The 14,518-nt window shown below is 32.1% G+C and overlaps 1 protein-coding gene across 1 annotated transcript; it reads left to right on the top strand.

Annotated features, from left to right (window-relative positions):
* The first annotated feature begins 40 nt into the window (after positions 1 to 40).
* On the top strand, positions 41 to 7,717 carry LOC126701580 (uncharacterized CRM domain-containing protein At3g25440, chloroplastic). Its single transcript, XM_050399778.1, has 4 exons — positions 41 to 194; positions 1,177 to 1,510; positions 5,174 to 5,575; positions 7,234 to 7,717. Exons 1-4 carry the CDS (start codon positions 127 to 129, stop codon positions 7,702 to 7,704), a joined length of 1,275 nt encoding a protein of 424 aa, XP_050255735.1. The 5' UTR covers positions 41 to 126; the 3' UTR covers positions 7,705 to 7,717.
* The last annotated feature ends 6,801 nt before the right edge of the window (positions 7,718 to 14,518 follow it).

Here is a 14,518-nt window from a genome sequence, read left to right as displayed (position 1 = left end):
TCCGACCCTTTTAACCAAACCCGGTCCACCCACCCGTGTTTTTTTAAAACCCGGTTGTTTTTTTGTTTTTTTTCTAAACTCAAACAAAGTACTAGGTTCTTTTTCTCTGTGTCTCTCTCACTGTAAATGGCAAAGGTTTTGTTTCGTAATCTTCGTAGAGCTTCTTCACTTCTCAGATTCTCACTTCCTCTCAGGTACTCTTTCTCTCTCTTTTTGTTTTGTTTATGTATTTATGGTTTTTTTTTTTACTATTTCCACGCCATTTTTTTCTTCAACACCCAGGAATCAGGTTTTCTCAAAGAATCAAATTTTGTTTTTTGTTTCTTTGTTTTCTCATTCCAAATGCTGTATCTAGTTGTGCCCTTTGATGGGTTTTTGGAGAAAATTGATTTTTGGCTTGTGGGAAAGTTCACTTGGAAGATGGGAGGAATGGTGAGCAAAGAAATAGGGGAAATTTATGATGAGAATGAAAGATTACTATTATTAGTTTTCAATGCAATGCACACACATGCATAAACCCATTTGTATCCTAAACAAATATCATGTTTTATTACTATTGTTTCCCACTATTTTTACTATATTCCATGAATTTTCTCTCCATCCAAATGATTAATTCTAGCAACCCCCATCAATTAAATTTAGTTTTTAGTCCCTAAACTTTAGCCCATGAGCTCCAGATCGCATTTAGTCCCTTGGATGACATGGCCAAACAAAATATTGATCAAGGACCTCATCAAATTGAGCTCCTAATAAACTTAAAGTGATTGCTTTTATTCTGGCAAACTTAAAGTGAACTGTTTTTGTTTAAAAACTAAAAGAGTAAAAGTGATCACTTTAAGTTTATTAGGGACTAAAAATGATCACTTTAAAGTTCAAGAACTAAAATCGCTAATTAACTAAAGTTTAGGGACCAACAATGTGTTTTGGCCTTAAATTTAAAATCCATTAATGGATTATCCACAATGTGTGTGTGTGTGTTTATCAATCTGTATGAACCTCTGGGTTGTGAATGTTGGCCTGGAAAATAGGAATATGGTGGGGAACTTAGTAAAAAACAGAATTGTAACGAGGGAAGCTAAAAGAAAAGGGAAGACTTATTATATGAAGATATGAACACCTATTTCCTATGTACATAATAGTTTTACTCTTCCATGTTGATTTTTGTCTATTTTACAGGTCAAATTTCAAAGCCCAGGAATCGATTTTCACAATAACCAAGCACTTTCTACCACTCAACCAAACAAGCCCTTCGTGGGCTTTCAGAAACTTGAGCCATGGTTCGGTGAATCTTGTGATATCACAAGGAAAGCCTAAGTTTGAAACACATGAGGTGGATCCTCCCAAGAAGCACAAATGGCAGACCAAGAAGAGGCTGAAGATGCAGAGGAAGAAGGAGAAGCAGAAGAGAAAATCAGCCAATAAGAGGGACCCACGTTATCTTGGTGTCAAGGGGAAGAAGAAGCAGAAGTTTGCAAATGCCGAGGAGAGAATTAAGTACAAGCTTGAAAAGGTGATATATTGATAATTAAATAGTAATTTTTTGCTGCAAAAGCTTGTTTGATAAATTTTGGTTATATCAGTAGTAGATAAGGAAACCTACTTATCAAAAAAAAAAGATAAGGAAACCTGAATCATATGCTTGTGGTAACATTATAATTTTATATAATGTTGAATTTCTCTGCAAAATTGGTCCTTTCTTTACTTGATGTTATTCTTTTTAGTTCATGATTTTGCTTATAGACATGTCATGACTTTAGGGGGAAAGTGATAATGGCTTAGCCAAAATGTTGTGAGCAAGAATAATGGGGAAAGTGTGGAGTGCTCACTTTGCCTCGTCCTATAATAAGGAACTGTAAAATATAAAAATTTTAAAAAAATTATAAGTAGTTTCTGCGGTGAAGTTGGTGATGCCAAAGACGGTGAAAGACATGCTTCAATGTTGGCATTGCATTTCCAAGACCTTCCAGAACAGAGTTTGGAATGTTGCTCCCTCCTGTTTAATGTTACATGTTTGTAGAGAGAAAGGAATAGGAGGACTTTTGAGTATCAGGAACTGTCTGTAGGGAGATTTGAATCTTAGTTCCTGGGGGCATTATTCTATTAGCTGTCTTTGGACGCGAGTAGATCATCAACATTGCATGATGTTATTGACATATCATATTTTTAACTGTTTTTAAGGAAACATGGTTGTACGACCTGTAAACTCCATTAGTTTCCCATGTTCATTTTTTATTTTTAATAAAAATATTATTTCCTATCAAAATATGACATCTCAATTAAGAAATATAATAGAACTTTTTCTATGATAAGTTGTTTTCCAACACTTAGCAAAGGAGGTTAGGATAAGTATGTAGATGTAGGGTATTTGCATCCAAGAAAATAGAGATTATGTTTGGTGTAGGGCAAATTAGGGAATTTGTCTCCCCTTGATTAACACATTGGAGGCCCCTTCAAGATAAGAGCAATAAAAGTGGCATATAAAAAAATTTTGAACATACCTTGTTTATGAAGTGATGAAAAACAGGTATGATGTCTTCTTTCACAATATATCAACCAGCTTGGAGAGAAGGTCAATGAAAAGACATCTGGGTCAGTTGCTTTGTCCCCATTCATACTTTTAATTGCTGCCAATACTTCCCTTTCTTCACTCCCTTTCCAATCAACCTCGTCGTTTGCAAGATCTCTCATCTGAAGACCATCCAATAAACAATGTCATTCCATTATAAGTACAAGTCTTTGTAGTATTGGATGATACCTTCCTTGATTTCCTCCTGATACTCCATACCTCTGTAATAGCTCCCCCAAAGATAAGCTCCCAATGTAATCATTACATTGTTGTGAACTGGCCAATCAATGAAAAAACTTAGTATTTTTGCCTCCCTCCCTCAGCCAAAAATCCTTCTATTTCTATCTCTTGACTTCCTCCATTAGCATAAATTTTGCTGGTTCTTCTCTTTCCTCTTTTCTTCTGCATCTAGCCTCAGTAGATAAAACACTAGTTCCTCTCTGGATTTAGCCCCTGAATTTTCCGCACAAGTTTTTTTTTCTAGTTCTGACATCGCCAAACTCTTCTTTGGGTCCTCCTTCAATGCTCTCAAATTGTTGGCCAAAACAAAGTTTGGGTCCCCATCAAAATGATAGGATTCCCACCATTGCCTCACCTTCTCCCCAAAGCTATCTAGCTCCAACCAATATTCTCAAATTTGAAATGAACCATGAGCCTTGTAATTCAACTAGAAGGCATCCAGGGTTCAAATCCCTCCTCCCCCAACTATTGAATTATCAAAAATATATATAAATATATATATATATATATATATATATATTTTTTTTTTTTTTTTAATTTCAAATTTGCAATGGGTTTTTGTCTCCCTAGAGAATGGTCTGAATTGGTGCAAGGAAGCAAACTCTGAAGTTCATTGGGAAATTATTTCTCTCGCCCATGTGAAACAAGAAACTGATCCAGTCTTGAAATAATGACAACTCTTGATTGTTAGAGCAAGTAAATTTTCCTCCCCTTTGGGGCAGATCTATAAGGCTATTCTCCTAGATAAAATCCAAAAAATCCCACTTGGCTGGGGAAGTTCTCCCCACACCACTATTAGTCTTTCACTAGGAAAGCTGACTTCATTTAGTCTCCCACTATGCACTAAGGCAATCCCACCAGCTGTAAAATGACTAAATGCCCATCAGTTCTTCACACAGTAAACCTTTGTCATGATCTGAGTTGGAGCCATACATCCCCCAAGAAAAAACCCAATCAAAATTCCCAACCACACAACTAAACTTACATTTAATGGAGAATCCACCCTTTGCCACCTCAGTCTTCTCCACCACTCTTCTATCCCATAACAGCAGGATGCCACCCGATGCTCCTTTTGTCTACATGTGTTGTGGTAGGTTAAAGTTTAGCAGGATTTGTGAGTTGGAGTTTAGAGTTGTAGAAGAAAGGGTTAGTGCTCAAAATTGACTAGGGTTTGATGACTTTTTATGGCTATTTTGATAGAGAAAGTATATGGGTTCTTGTGGTTTTGATAGGCAAGAGGAAGGGCACTTGGGGTTGCAAGGAAAAAGAAAAAAGAGAAGGGAAAGAGCGAGAAAGAATGATAAGGATTAAGGTCAGCAAGCCTCAATACTAAAAAAAACACTCAATAATTATATTATTCAACCCCATCTTATTTGAGTATAATAAGACACTTACATAGTTCATACATCTAACCTTTTCTCATTGAACTGGCACTCCTCCTTTGACTAGTAAACCAAACAAGAGAGATCAAAAAATTCTAACAAGTTTGAAAAAGAAATAACAGCCACTAGCAACTATTCAATCTTAAAGGGTCTTCATTGGTAGTAGATTTAACTCTGAAGTTGTTTTTCACAATCTTTGAAACTCCATGCATTTGATGCTGTCTTAAACTCAATTATTAAGGTTAATTTCCAATTCTGAAAAATAAGTAACCAATTTAAATTGTTATAGTCTGTTTCTGGATTTCTATGTGTAAAATTGCATGCTAAATACATTTCCCCAGTTTTCAATTTTTTCCAGACACTGAAAATGTTGAAATCTTATCCACAAAGCATTTTATGACTAAAGGTTTCGGCTTAAATAAATAAGTATTTGAATTCTCTGAATCTGAGGATGTTTTGTTTGTATGGACTTTTAGGATGGCTAATACAAAGGTTGATATCCTAGCTTAGCAGAGAACTTCTTCCATAGGTATGTTTTTTGGGGAGATTTATCCTGTTTTAGCAGAAGCTTGTGCTATGTCTTCTGTCTCTGTCTTCTCTCTTTCAGCTCTTTCTTGGTTTTTCCATGTAAGGCGATCTCTTCCCCCCACTCATGCTGCCTCTTCTCTTAAGTGTCTTCTTTCTTATGAATAAAGAAAGAATAGGGAAATTCATTGGAAACTAAGTCGATTAGTTAAGGCAAAGATAATAATACCATCTTTTGTCAAATGGAAAATGCAAGGAGAAGAGGCAATATTGTCTCTGTTCATTGTGATTGCAAGAGATTGAAGACAAAGAAAGCATTACAGTTTAGAAATTCCAGGAACAACAACAGTTAGTAAGGGTATAAAATGATTCCTGATTTTCTTGCATGCTGTTTAAGCATTAAGCCTTGCTCTTTTCATTAGTCTTAATGTTATCCTTGGTTGATATCTTCTCACTTCAGGCCAAAATTAAGGAAGCTATGCTGATTGAAAGACTGAAGCGTTATGAAGTTCCCCAAGCTCAGGGTCCAGTGGTAAAGCCCCATGAGCTGACTGGGGAGGAGCGGTTTTATTTGAAAAAAATGGCCCAAAAGAGGTCTAATTATGCGCCAATCGGTAGAAGAGGAATATTTGGAGGTGTTATTCTTAATATGCATATGCATTGGAAGAAACATGAAACTGTTAAGGTCATTTGCAATTCTTGTAAACCTGGGCAAGCGCAGGAGTATGCACAAGAAATTGCTAGATTGAGCGGTGGGATCCCTATTCAGATTATTGGAGATGACGTCATAATATTTTATCGAGGAAAAGACTATGTCCAGCCAGAAGTTATGTCGCCTATAGATACATTATCCAAGAAAAGGGTGTGTTTTCCAACTTTCAATCTTTTCAGATAATTTATATTTTTATTTTCGTAAGTATATACTGTAGCACACTTTTAACTCTTATCCCTTGTAGTTCCAATCTGTGACCAGGAAACCCTGTTATAGTCAGTGGCAAAGCCACCAAAAATAAAAAGAGTTCAATGTTGCCAAGGTTATATGGTAATAATGAAAAATTTTAGAGTCATTAACTTATCTGAATAATAATATATCATGACAATTCACACTCTACTGACAAGACAATAAAAGTCACAAGTTGATTTGGCTCTATGTTTTTTTATAAGTACTTTGACTCTATGTATATATCATAAGGATGGAAAATTAATCAATACTGTCTTAATTAGTGTAGCTCACTAAGTAAGATCTACCATCGACATACATAAAGTATAAGTATACCATTGTCATTAATGTTACATTCACAAACTTTTTAAATAGCCTTGATCTCACTTTTATTGATATCTGTATTTTTAAAGGAAATGAATGATAAAAAAAGGAATTGTTAAAGGTATGTGAAGACGATATTTGGAGCTATAGAATTATAATTAAGTGGCTCTATGTCTATAAATTGATAGTCATATGACATAAATGACAAATTATGAACTATTAGTTTTATTAAAATTTTAGTTATAAATGACCAATACAAAATATAAGATATTATTAAACATTCAAGGGTGTCCCAAAAAAGACATTTTTTCCCCTAAATGGAGGTAGCCTTGAGAGAAAAAACACACAAACAAATTAACAGAAATTTTCATATTTATTTTTTAATTTAATTATAGAATGGAGGTAGTGCAAAATGATCTCAATATTAATTCATTGGAACTCAGCATTCATGAAAAGGAGATGATTGCTGCTGAAATGATGGTAATATGACTTGCACCATTCCTTGGTACCAATGAGCTAGTGTCTTGAATTGAGATTATGGACCCACTTGATGCATATATAACTTACCAATAAAAAAAAAAAAAAATATATATATATATATATATTCTTGGCTCATAACCTGTTATAACACTAGAAATATGTAGATACAAGTATAAGAAATCTTCCAAATTTTACATTGATATGAGCAGGCTTATTCTGGAGGCTTCAGAGAAATTCATTTGTGATTCATCTATACACTAAAATACAAGTTTATCAATCCATGGAAAAATGATTGATCTAATTTATAAAGCGTTCCCTTGCATTAGACACTCTCAGTGTCAGAAATCAGGTGGTGGCCACGAATCAATTCCTGCTGTAAGATGATGTCTAATACTGACCTAGAATTGAAACTACAGTATGTATTGTGGTGGTAATTTGAAATTATTTCAAATAAACCCTAATGCATAATATGTTGAAAGAACATAATGAATTGAAGATGAAAGTGAGTTTTAAGCTTTTTGGCCTTTGGATTGACTTTTGACTCTCTTTTTGGGCTATAGTCTTCCAAGATTCTATTGACAGATAAAATTAGCTACCACACATCAACATTAACAGGCTCTATCCCACTTCATTTTGGTGGTCTCATAATGTTACCAACTCTATTAACTTTTGTCCTGTTAATTTTCTGTTTGCTGTAAGGGCTTTTGTTATGAAGCATGTAAAAGTTATGGCTGATCCCAGATAGGCTGATTAAGTCTGTTTTCTCCCATTTACAGGCACTTGAAAAATCCAAGTATGAGCAATCACTTGAATCCGTGCGGCGCTTCATTGCTATTGCTGACAAGGAATTAGAGCTCTACTACAGGCACATTGCACTTTATGGTGACCCAAATGATAGGAATCCCATTTCCATCTTGGACGAGCCAAGAAAAGACTATAAGAAATCAGGGAAATATGAAAAGAAAAGCCTTGATTCAACTAGTGATTGCTTTCACACAGCCCTTTCAGATACAGAAGCAGATTCCACAGAGGTATCAGAAAGTGAAGATGAGGATTTATCTACAAGTGAATCATATTCTAATAATGACAGCATATTTTATTCTAATGATGAAGAAAAAGAACCAAGCTCTTCTATGTTGGAAGAGAGCTCCAATACAATATTAGGTTTGCCACCAATGTTTGAGAATAAATATGATTCTGATAATCAAAATTTCCTAAGAGAACACATTATAGACATGAAAAATTAAATTGAATTTCTTATTTCTCTCTCCCATTTTATGCAAAAAGCTGAGGCATACTTGGCTTGATAAGCATCAATATCATTTTTTAAAATTATCTTGTGGAAGATGCTTACTTTCCTAGCTTGTAAATATCATTTTTTTTTTTAATAATAATAATAATAATAATAATCTTGTGGAAGATGCTTACTAACTTAACTATAGATACAGGTTTTTATTTCAGTCATCTATTGGTATGGCATGGCTTAAAATGGGTAATTAGCCCTATTGTTAGCGTTGGAGTGGGCTAGTTGCATTAGATCAATTTTTGCAATGATATGAACCTGTAAAAATTATGTAGTACTCCCATTTTGTCTGGGACAGAGTGACTACTGACTAGTCTATCTTTAAGCCTTATGATCTTAATTGAAGGATTGAATAGACTTCTATCTTTAACGAGGACAAACTAATAACATAGGAGCATCTGCAATCTCCACTAGAAATCCTTTGCGCCATGTGTGTACTAGGCACCACTTTGGTTTTCTCCTTCCAAGGACTCTTAACCATTTTGTCTTGAGTGGTCCAGAAAAGGAGGCTCCTAGCTCAAGGCGCATGGGCTCAACATGTTCATCTTTACTACAATATTATGTTCTGTGGTAAAATCCATTCCAGCATGCTATGTGACATTTTTTGTAGTTTGGTTTGTTTCCATTCAACAATGGCCAAGGCTTCTACTTGAGCCAAACGTCATTCCACACCTTCAATGTATGTCCCATACAATCCTACTTTCTATATGAGAATGTGATTCGCCAATTAGGTGAGAATTCACATTTAATCCATATAAGATTTTGTATAAATTATATATTTGGTTCTCAATCTTTAACTTTTGTTTCAAAATTATCCTTGCACATTAAAATGTTTCACTAACTTTTGTTTCAAAATTATCCTTGCACATTAAAATGTTTCACTAACTTTTGTTTCAAAATTTTCCTTATACTTATCGCCTTTTACCTCAAAAAATAAAAAATAAAAATTTCTTATACTTTAAAATGTCTAACCACAATTTTTATACTTTCAAAATTACCTTATTATGGTAAACAGAATTTATGTCACATCATAGGCTTCACGTCATCAAAGTGATCTTAGGTTAGAACTCCATTTGTTATGTCAACATCTTTCTTTCATCAAACGTAAGACCCTTTGAAACATTTTTTGATTTTCAATAGTTAATTACCAAATATGTAATTTAATTTAAGATTGTAAATTTAATTGGTAAAGTCATTTGATATCATAGCAAAGATATAACATTTTTAGATCTTTAACTTAGTAAGTCCTTTCATACCTAAAAATTTTGAGATCGAATCTTATCCATTTTAAAAATGAAAATTTAAGAAATGATAGAGATAACCATTAAAAATAATAAATTAAAAAAAAAATGGGACTTCAAAAAATATGATGAACCTAACAATATAATTCAGGGTATATGTTCTCGAAAGAGATATATGTAATTGGGTTTGGGATGTACATGAGTACATCTTTTCTTTGTGCGATGGACTTGTCCACTAATTATGCAATCATGGAATCTGGTCCCTCTCACCATGTCAACGTCCTATTGCAGTTTGCAAGCAACTAAAACTCTTTTGACATCCATATGCATATGGTACATGAAAATGAATTCACGGAATTCCTTTTCTTCATCATAAAAAGGCTTTACTTCTTCCACCAAGTTACACTATCTAATTGGAATCAGTAGGAAAAAATGTTCTTTTGCACTTTGCTATTAAGATTGATATCTTGTCTTGTTTATAATATAGACTTCTTGGTACCTGGCTAGCCCTCCTTTTTAGCAGCTAAAAATCCTAGTAAACATCATTTCTCAACTTTAACGTGTAAACATCATTTCTCAACTTGATGAAGCGTGTCCAGCATCCAAGAACGAGAACTTCATAATTTCTGGGAATCAAGATTCTCCAAACTACTTTTCCCCCAAAGTTCAATCAATAATTGATAACACCTGTGTTGCATCATTTTCAAATCCTCAGTAGTACTCTCCAATTTGGTCACATATAACAGCTGTTAGTTGAGTAAGGGAACGCATTATTGTGTGCTATAGTACTTGTTTAGATGAGCTGCATAGTGAAATTAAGCTGCTTGTACAACTCTTTCAAAATTTTACTTCTTTTTTTTTTTTTTTTAATGTATAATTGTATTTTTATCCTGTTCATTTTTTTAAGCTCAATAAACCAACAAAAATTATCTCTTTCAAATAAATACAAAATAGTATGTACACAAGTGCACAAATTTCTAGCATAGATGCCTCTATTGGTGTTTTAGGTGTAGGTAGGAATTGAACAGTAATTATCTTATCCGACAACAAAAAATTTTACCAATTGAACTAACTAAAACCCGTTTGACAATATATACACAAGTGCACAAATTTCTAACATAAATGTCTCTGTTGGTATTTTTGGTGTAAATAAATAAAATAATGATTAAATCTCAAATATTTTATTGAACAACAAAAATTTTTATTAATTGAGCTAACTGAAACCCCATTTGATAATTTCTACACTAAAGTTGGGTAACAATGTGCAAGTGATTAGTGTCATGCAAATGTCCCCTAATTCTAGAGTTGTAAAATCCCATTCCAAGTTCAAGTTCCTAAAACAGTTCTTTGAAAGGCTAATAAAAGTTGTTGTCTCATACTCTCATTGAACCAAACAAAAGTACCAATAAATTTGGGCCCAAGTCACGTGCGTCCCAGCTGAGGCACGTGAAGTAGCTCCTGGACCCCTCACTTAGCACACAATTTGACATGATTATCCTTTGTTTTTTTCAAGGTCCTAATATTATATATATAATGGTGTCCTAATTCCAAGGATTTCTACACATTATTTTGTTGTCCTTACTTTAAGTTGAGTGGATTATAATTAAAAAATTTGTTTGTCGTTTCTCAACCAATGGAAATTATAATTATATGCACGGAACTGTTTCTCACCTTCTTTATTTTTATTTTTTTGGTTAATTTATATTGTTCTGAGTTCTTTTATTTGACTGGTGGCGCCACTGTTTTTTCTTAAGCTATATACGGCCCACAGCTAAAAATGATTAAAAGTTGCGGATATAAATTACAATTTTTATTTATTTTTTTATAAAAGTTACACTTTTGTTGACCAGTAATGAAAACCTTATTTTATTTCATTTTTCTTTTTGCTTAAAAGGAATTCGTCAATCTCTAACTATTCTCTTGGATTTATGTAATTTTTCATCCTATGTGTATTACATAATTATGTAAAAAAATACTTTGAAGTTGATGACTTTAAGATATTAATTAGAGATTATTTCAAACTCAATGCATCATAGATCTTATAAGGTCTTAGAAATCATTAAGTCAACCTTTATCTTCTTAAAACAAATATTTAAAAACAAAAAAAAGTAAGTCAAGCCCTTGGGATTGAAAATTTAATTTTATTTAGAAAGTGATGCTGCTAATTTATTTTGATCATATAATTCCATGGATGATGATAGCATTGAAGCTAATCTTATTGTATACTACGTAGAAATTACTATAATAATCAGTCATTTATTTACTTTCACCTTAATATGAATATATTCATAAAGTTTCTTTAAAAAAAACCTTAATATTCATAATAGAATTATCGTTTATGTTCATATCCAAATCATATCACTTTTTTTTTTTTTTATAAATTTGGAATATCATGTTAGTTATATTAATTCCAATAATATCTAACAATTACTTGTTTTTTTTTATGAGAACAATTACTTGTTTAATCATAATATTGCTGAAGACTTGAAGTACATACATTGGTTTGCTACAAGTCACCATTATAGAAAGTTAGATGTGATTTGTTTTTATTATCTTAGAGTAACCAACTAGTGGTTCACTAAAAGTAATTAATAATTTTTTGATGAGAAGAGTTTCTTTATCCCTAGTTAAAAATAAAATTAAGTTTCTTTCTCGCCAAAATCAAATAAAAATTCAACTTAAAAACCATATTATGATTGATCAAGCCCAGAGGTGGCCATAGCATGCCTTGGGGGGCCATGCTCCTCCCCAATTTTTTTTGTTCTAAATTTTCTAATTTTTTGTTTTTTTACAGTTTTTAAAATATTAAACCCAAAAATTAAGAGCCCCCAAAGAAAAAAAAGAATTGAAAAGCTAATAAATGGTCTAAAAACAATAGTTGTTAATTGCAACAAACTGTCTATTTTATAACCAAAAAGATAAAATTACTGCTAAAATAATGTTTCTCCTTTTTATTTTATTTTTTCCCTCTTATTTGATGAATTTTAGTTGTTGAGTTCAAATAGTGAGTATTTAATAAAAGTAATTTTCTCTTGAAGATTTTTTATTTATTTTTATTTTGGAGTAAGCTTTTAGTTTGTTGTTGTTGTAAATTAGACTCAAAATGTTAAATGAAAAAAAAGTCAAAAACTACCATAGGAGATTTAATTTTATGGCTGGGTGTGATATTACTCAAAATGGTCCGTGCTTTATTTTGATTTTTAAAAAAAAAATTAGAGGAGATTTAATGTCAGGAAGTTGTTTCAAAAAAAAAAATATTAGGAAGTGATAGTAGCCATAGGACTCAAAAAATGAAAATAAAATAATGGTGACTTTTTTTTTTTTTTTTTTGTAGATAGTAATTGCAAAGTAGGCAATTTGTGTACATTAAAATTAATAAAGACAATAAGTTCTCTTTCTATATATATAAATAAAAATTCTCCAAAATAATGCATTTATTTAGGAAGAAGTTCTCTCTATGGCAATGGAGGAGGAAGAGCAATGTAGGAGAAAGAGAGAGAAAAAATGTCAACTTTATGAATATATTCATATTAAGGTGAAGGTAAATAAATGAGTGATTATTATAGTAATTTCTATGTAGTATACAATAAGGTTATTATGAATATATTCATATTAAGGTGAAAGTAAATAAATGAGTGATTATATATTCATAATCACTCATTTATTTACTTTCACCTTAATATGAATATATTCATTTATTATCCCCTTTGCAAATGTATCTATATGTAATTCGGTCTTCCAAATCAAAATTTCTGACACCACCCTAATCAAAGTATCAAACCAACAACCATTGGAATAGATATCTAGCGCAGATAAGCTAGAGTACGGTTCTTCTATTGTATAACTAAAATAAAATATAAAACTGCCTTAGTTATTGACGCTGTTTTATTATTTTACTATTATAGTTATTTTGTAGATGCATTCATACATCTAGATTTGTTTATCAGTTGTTTTCATTAATGCAAACATTTATTCTAGCACCAACCCTATACATGAAGGTCCCAAGTAGTGGTTTTTTTTTTTTTGCCGCAAGGTCCCAAGTAGTGGTTAAACGTGCATATCTTCCATTCAAAGGCAAGCTATCCAGTACCATCAATCAGGCTCTTCTAATTAACTCCACATGCCCTTATCAATGGTTAGCTTTTTGTAGAACAATACTTCATTAGTTCATCATCTTAATACGTTCATCCCTTATGTTACTTAAAATGTTAATGCTCTTGTTTTAACTTTCACTAAATTTTTTCTTTTTTAACATTAGCTTGTCCATTGAATTTTTTAAAATTGTAGGAGTATTTATATTTTTTTTCAAGCTGGGAAAGTAGATTTTATCAAATTAGATGGTGAATACTAGTCAACCATTAATTTCTTAGCTTCCTTAATCCGTCGGTGACCCAAAAGACATTAATTATGGTAGAGGCTGGAGTGCTGACCCATTAATTGAAGGTGGGGCACCAAATTTCTAGCTAGACTTATAAAAAATTCTCAACTTAATTTATACTCAAAGGAAATTGAGCAACTTTTCCCCAAAAAAAAAAGGAAATTGAGCAAGACAGGCAAAGGAGAGCACTTTTTGTTTGAGAATACATCCTTAAGAATTGAGATTAAGGTTCCACAAATAATATATAATCTGTATTATTAGAATTTAGGAAGGTGTTCTTCTCAAAAAAAAAAAAAAATTAGGAAGGTGTCATGTTATTGAAGTAGGGAAAATACTCTTTATAAGATCTCAATATCCTATTTATTAGAATTTACTATTTACAATAGGTAAGATATAAGGCTGAGGCTGGGATATTGTTTACTCTATGTATATACTCTATCAGTCTATTATACTTGATTTCAAGTTTAATAAAGTTTCTCTTTGCTAAAAAAAATGAAAGAAAATATTGAGGCAATATTGTGAAAAAGAGAAAGGAGAAAATTATCTTAAAGTTTGGCAAGTTCTTGGCTCAATGTCACTTCTCAATTATAGTATCCTTTTAGCCACTAACTCATATTTATATGTCTCTATCTTTTTTTTAGTTTAATTGAATCTTTTAATTTGGTTAAAACAACCAACAATAAAAGGTTTTATTTATATATAAAATCGATAGTTATAATAAGAAAAGAAGATTTGAATCCTAGAAAACACTTTAAAATGTCAATTGAATTACAACTCTATTACAAAAATAAAAGATTTTTAAGAAAGCAAAAATGTAGGAAAGAGAAGGCATATTTGCAGGGCTAGGCTAGTATGTATTATTGAGGCAGTAAAGTTTTTTTTTTTTTTGAGAAAAGTAAAGTTGAATTGCCAATTTATATATAATAATAACAGTGTAAATGATTACACTAACATTGGTGGGTCATATTCTATCCAAAATAAATAAATAAATAAATCGGTGGGTCATTTGGTAGGCTAAATCAAATCTGAATGCCAACCCACCAGCTTGTAAAGTGACTTGACAGAGAAAAGAGATCGGTGGGGAAGAGAGGATAGGATAGAGGAATTTGATAGTTAGGTGGTTTTAGGTGGAAGGTATT

Source organism: Quercus robur, chromosome 10 (assembly GCF_932294415.1).
Source record: "Quercus robur chromosome 10, dhQueRobu3.1, whole genome shotgun sequence".
Lineage (NCBI taxonomy): Eukaryota > Viridiplantae > Streptophyta > Magnoliopsida > Fagales > Fagaceae > Quercus > Quercus robur.
Note: the sequence above shows the minus strand (reverse complement) of the source record. Positions and strands in the feature narration are given on the sequence as shown.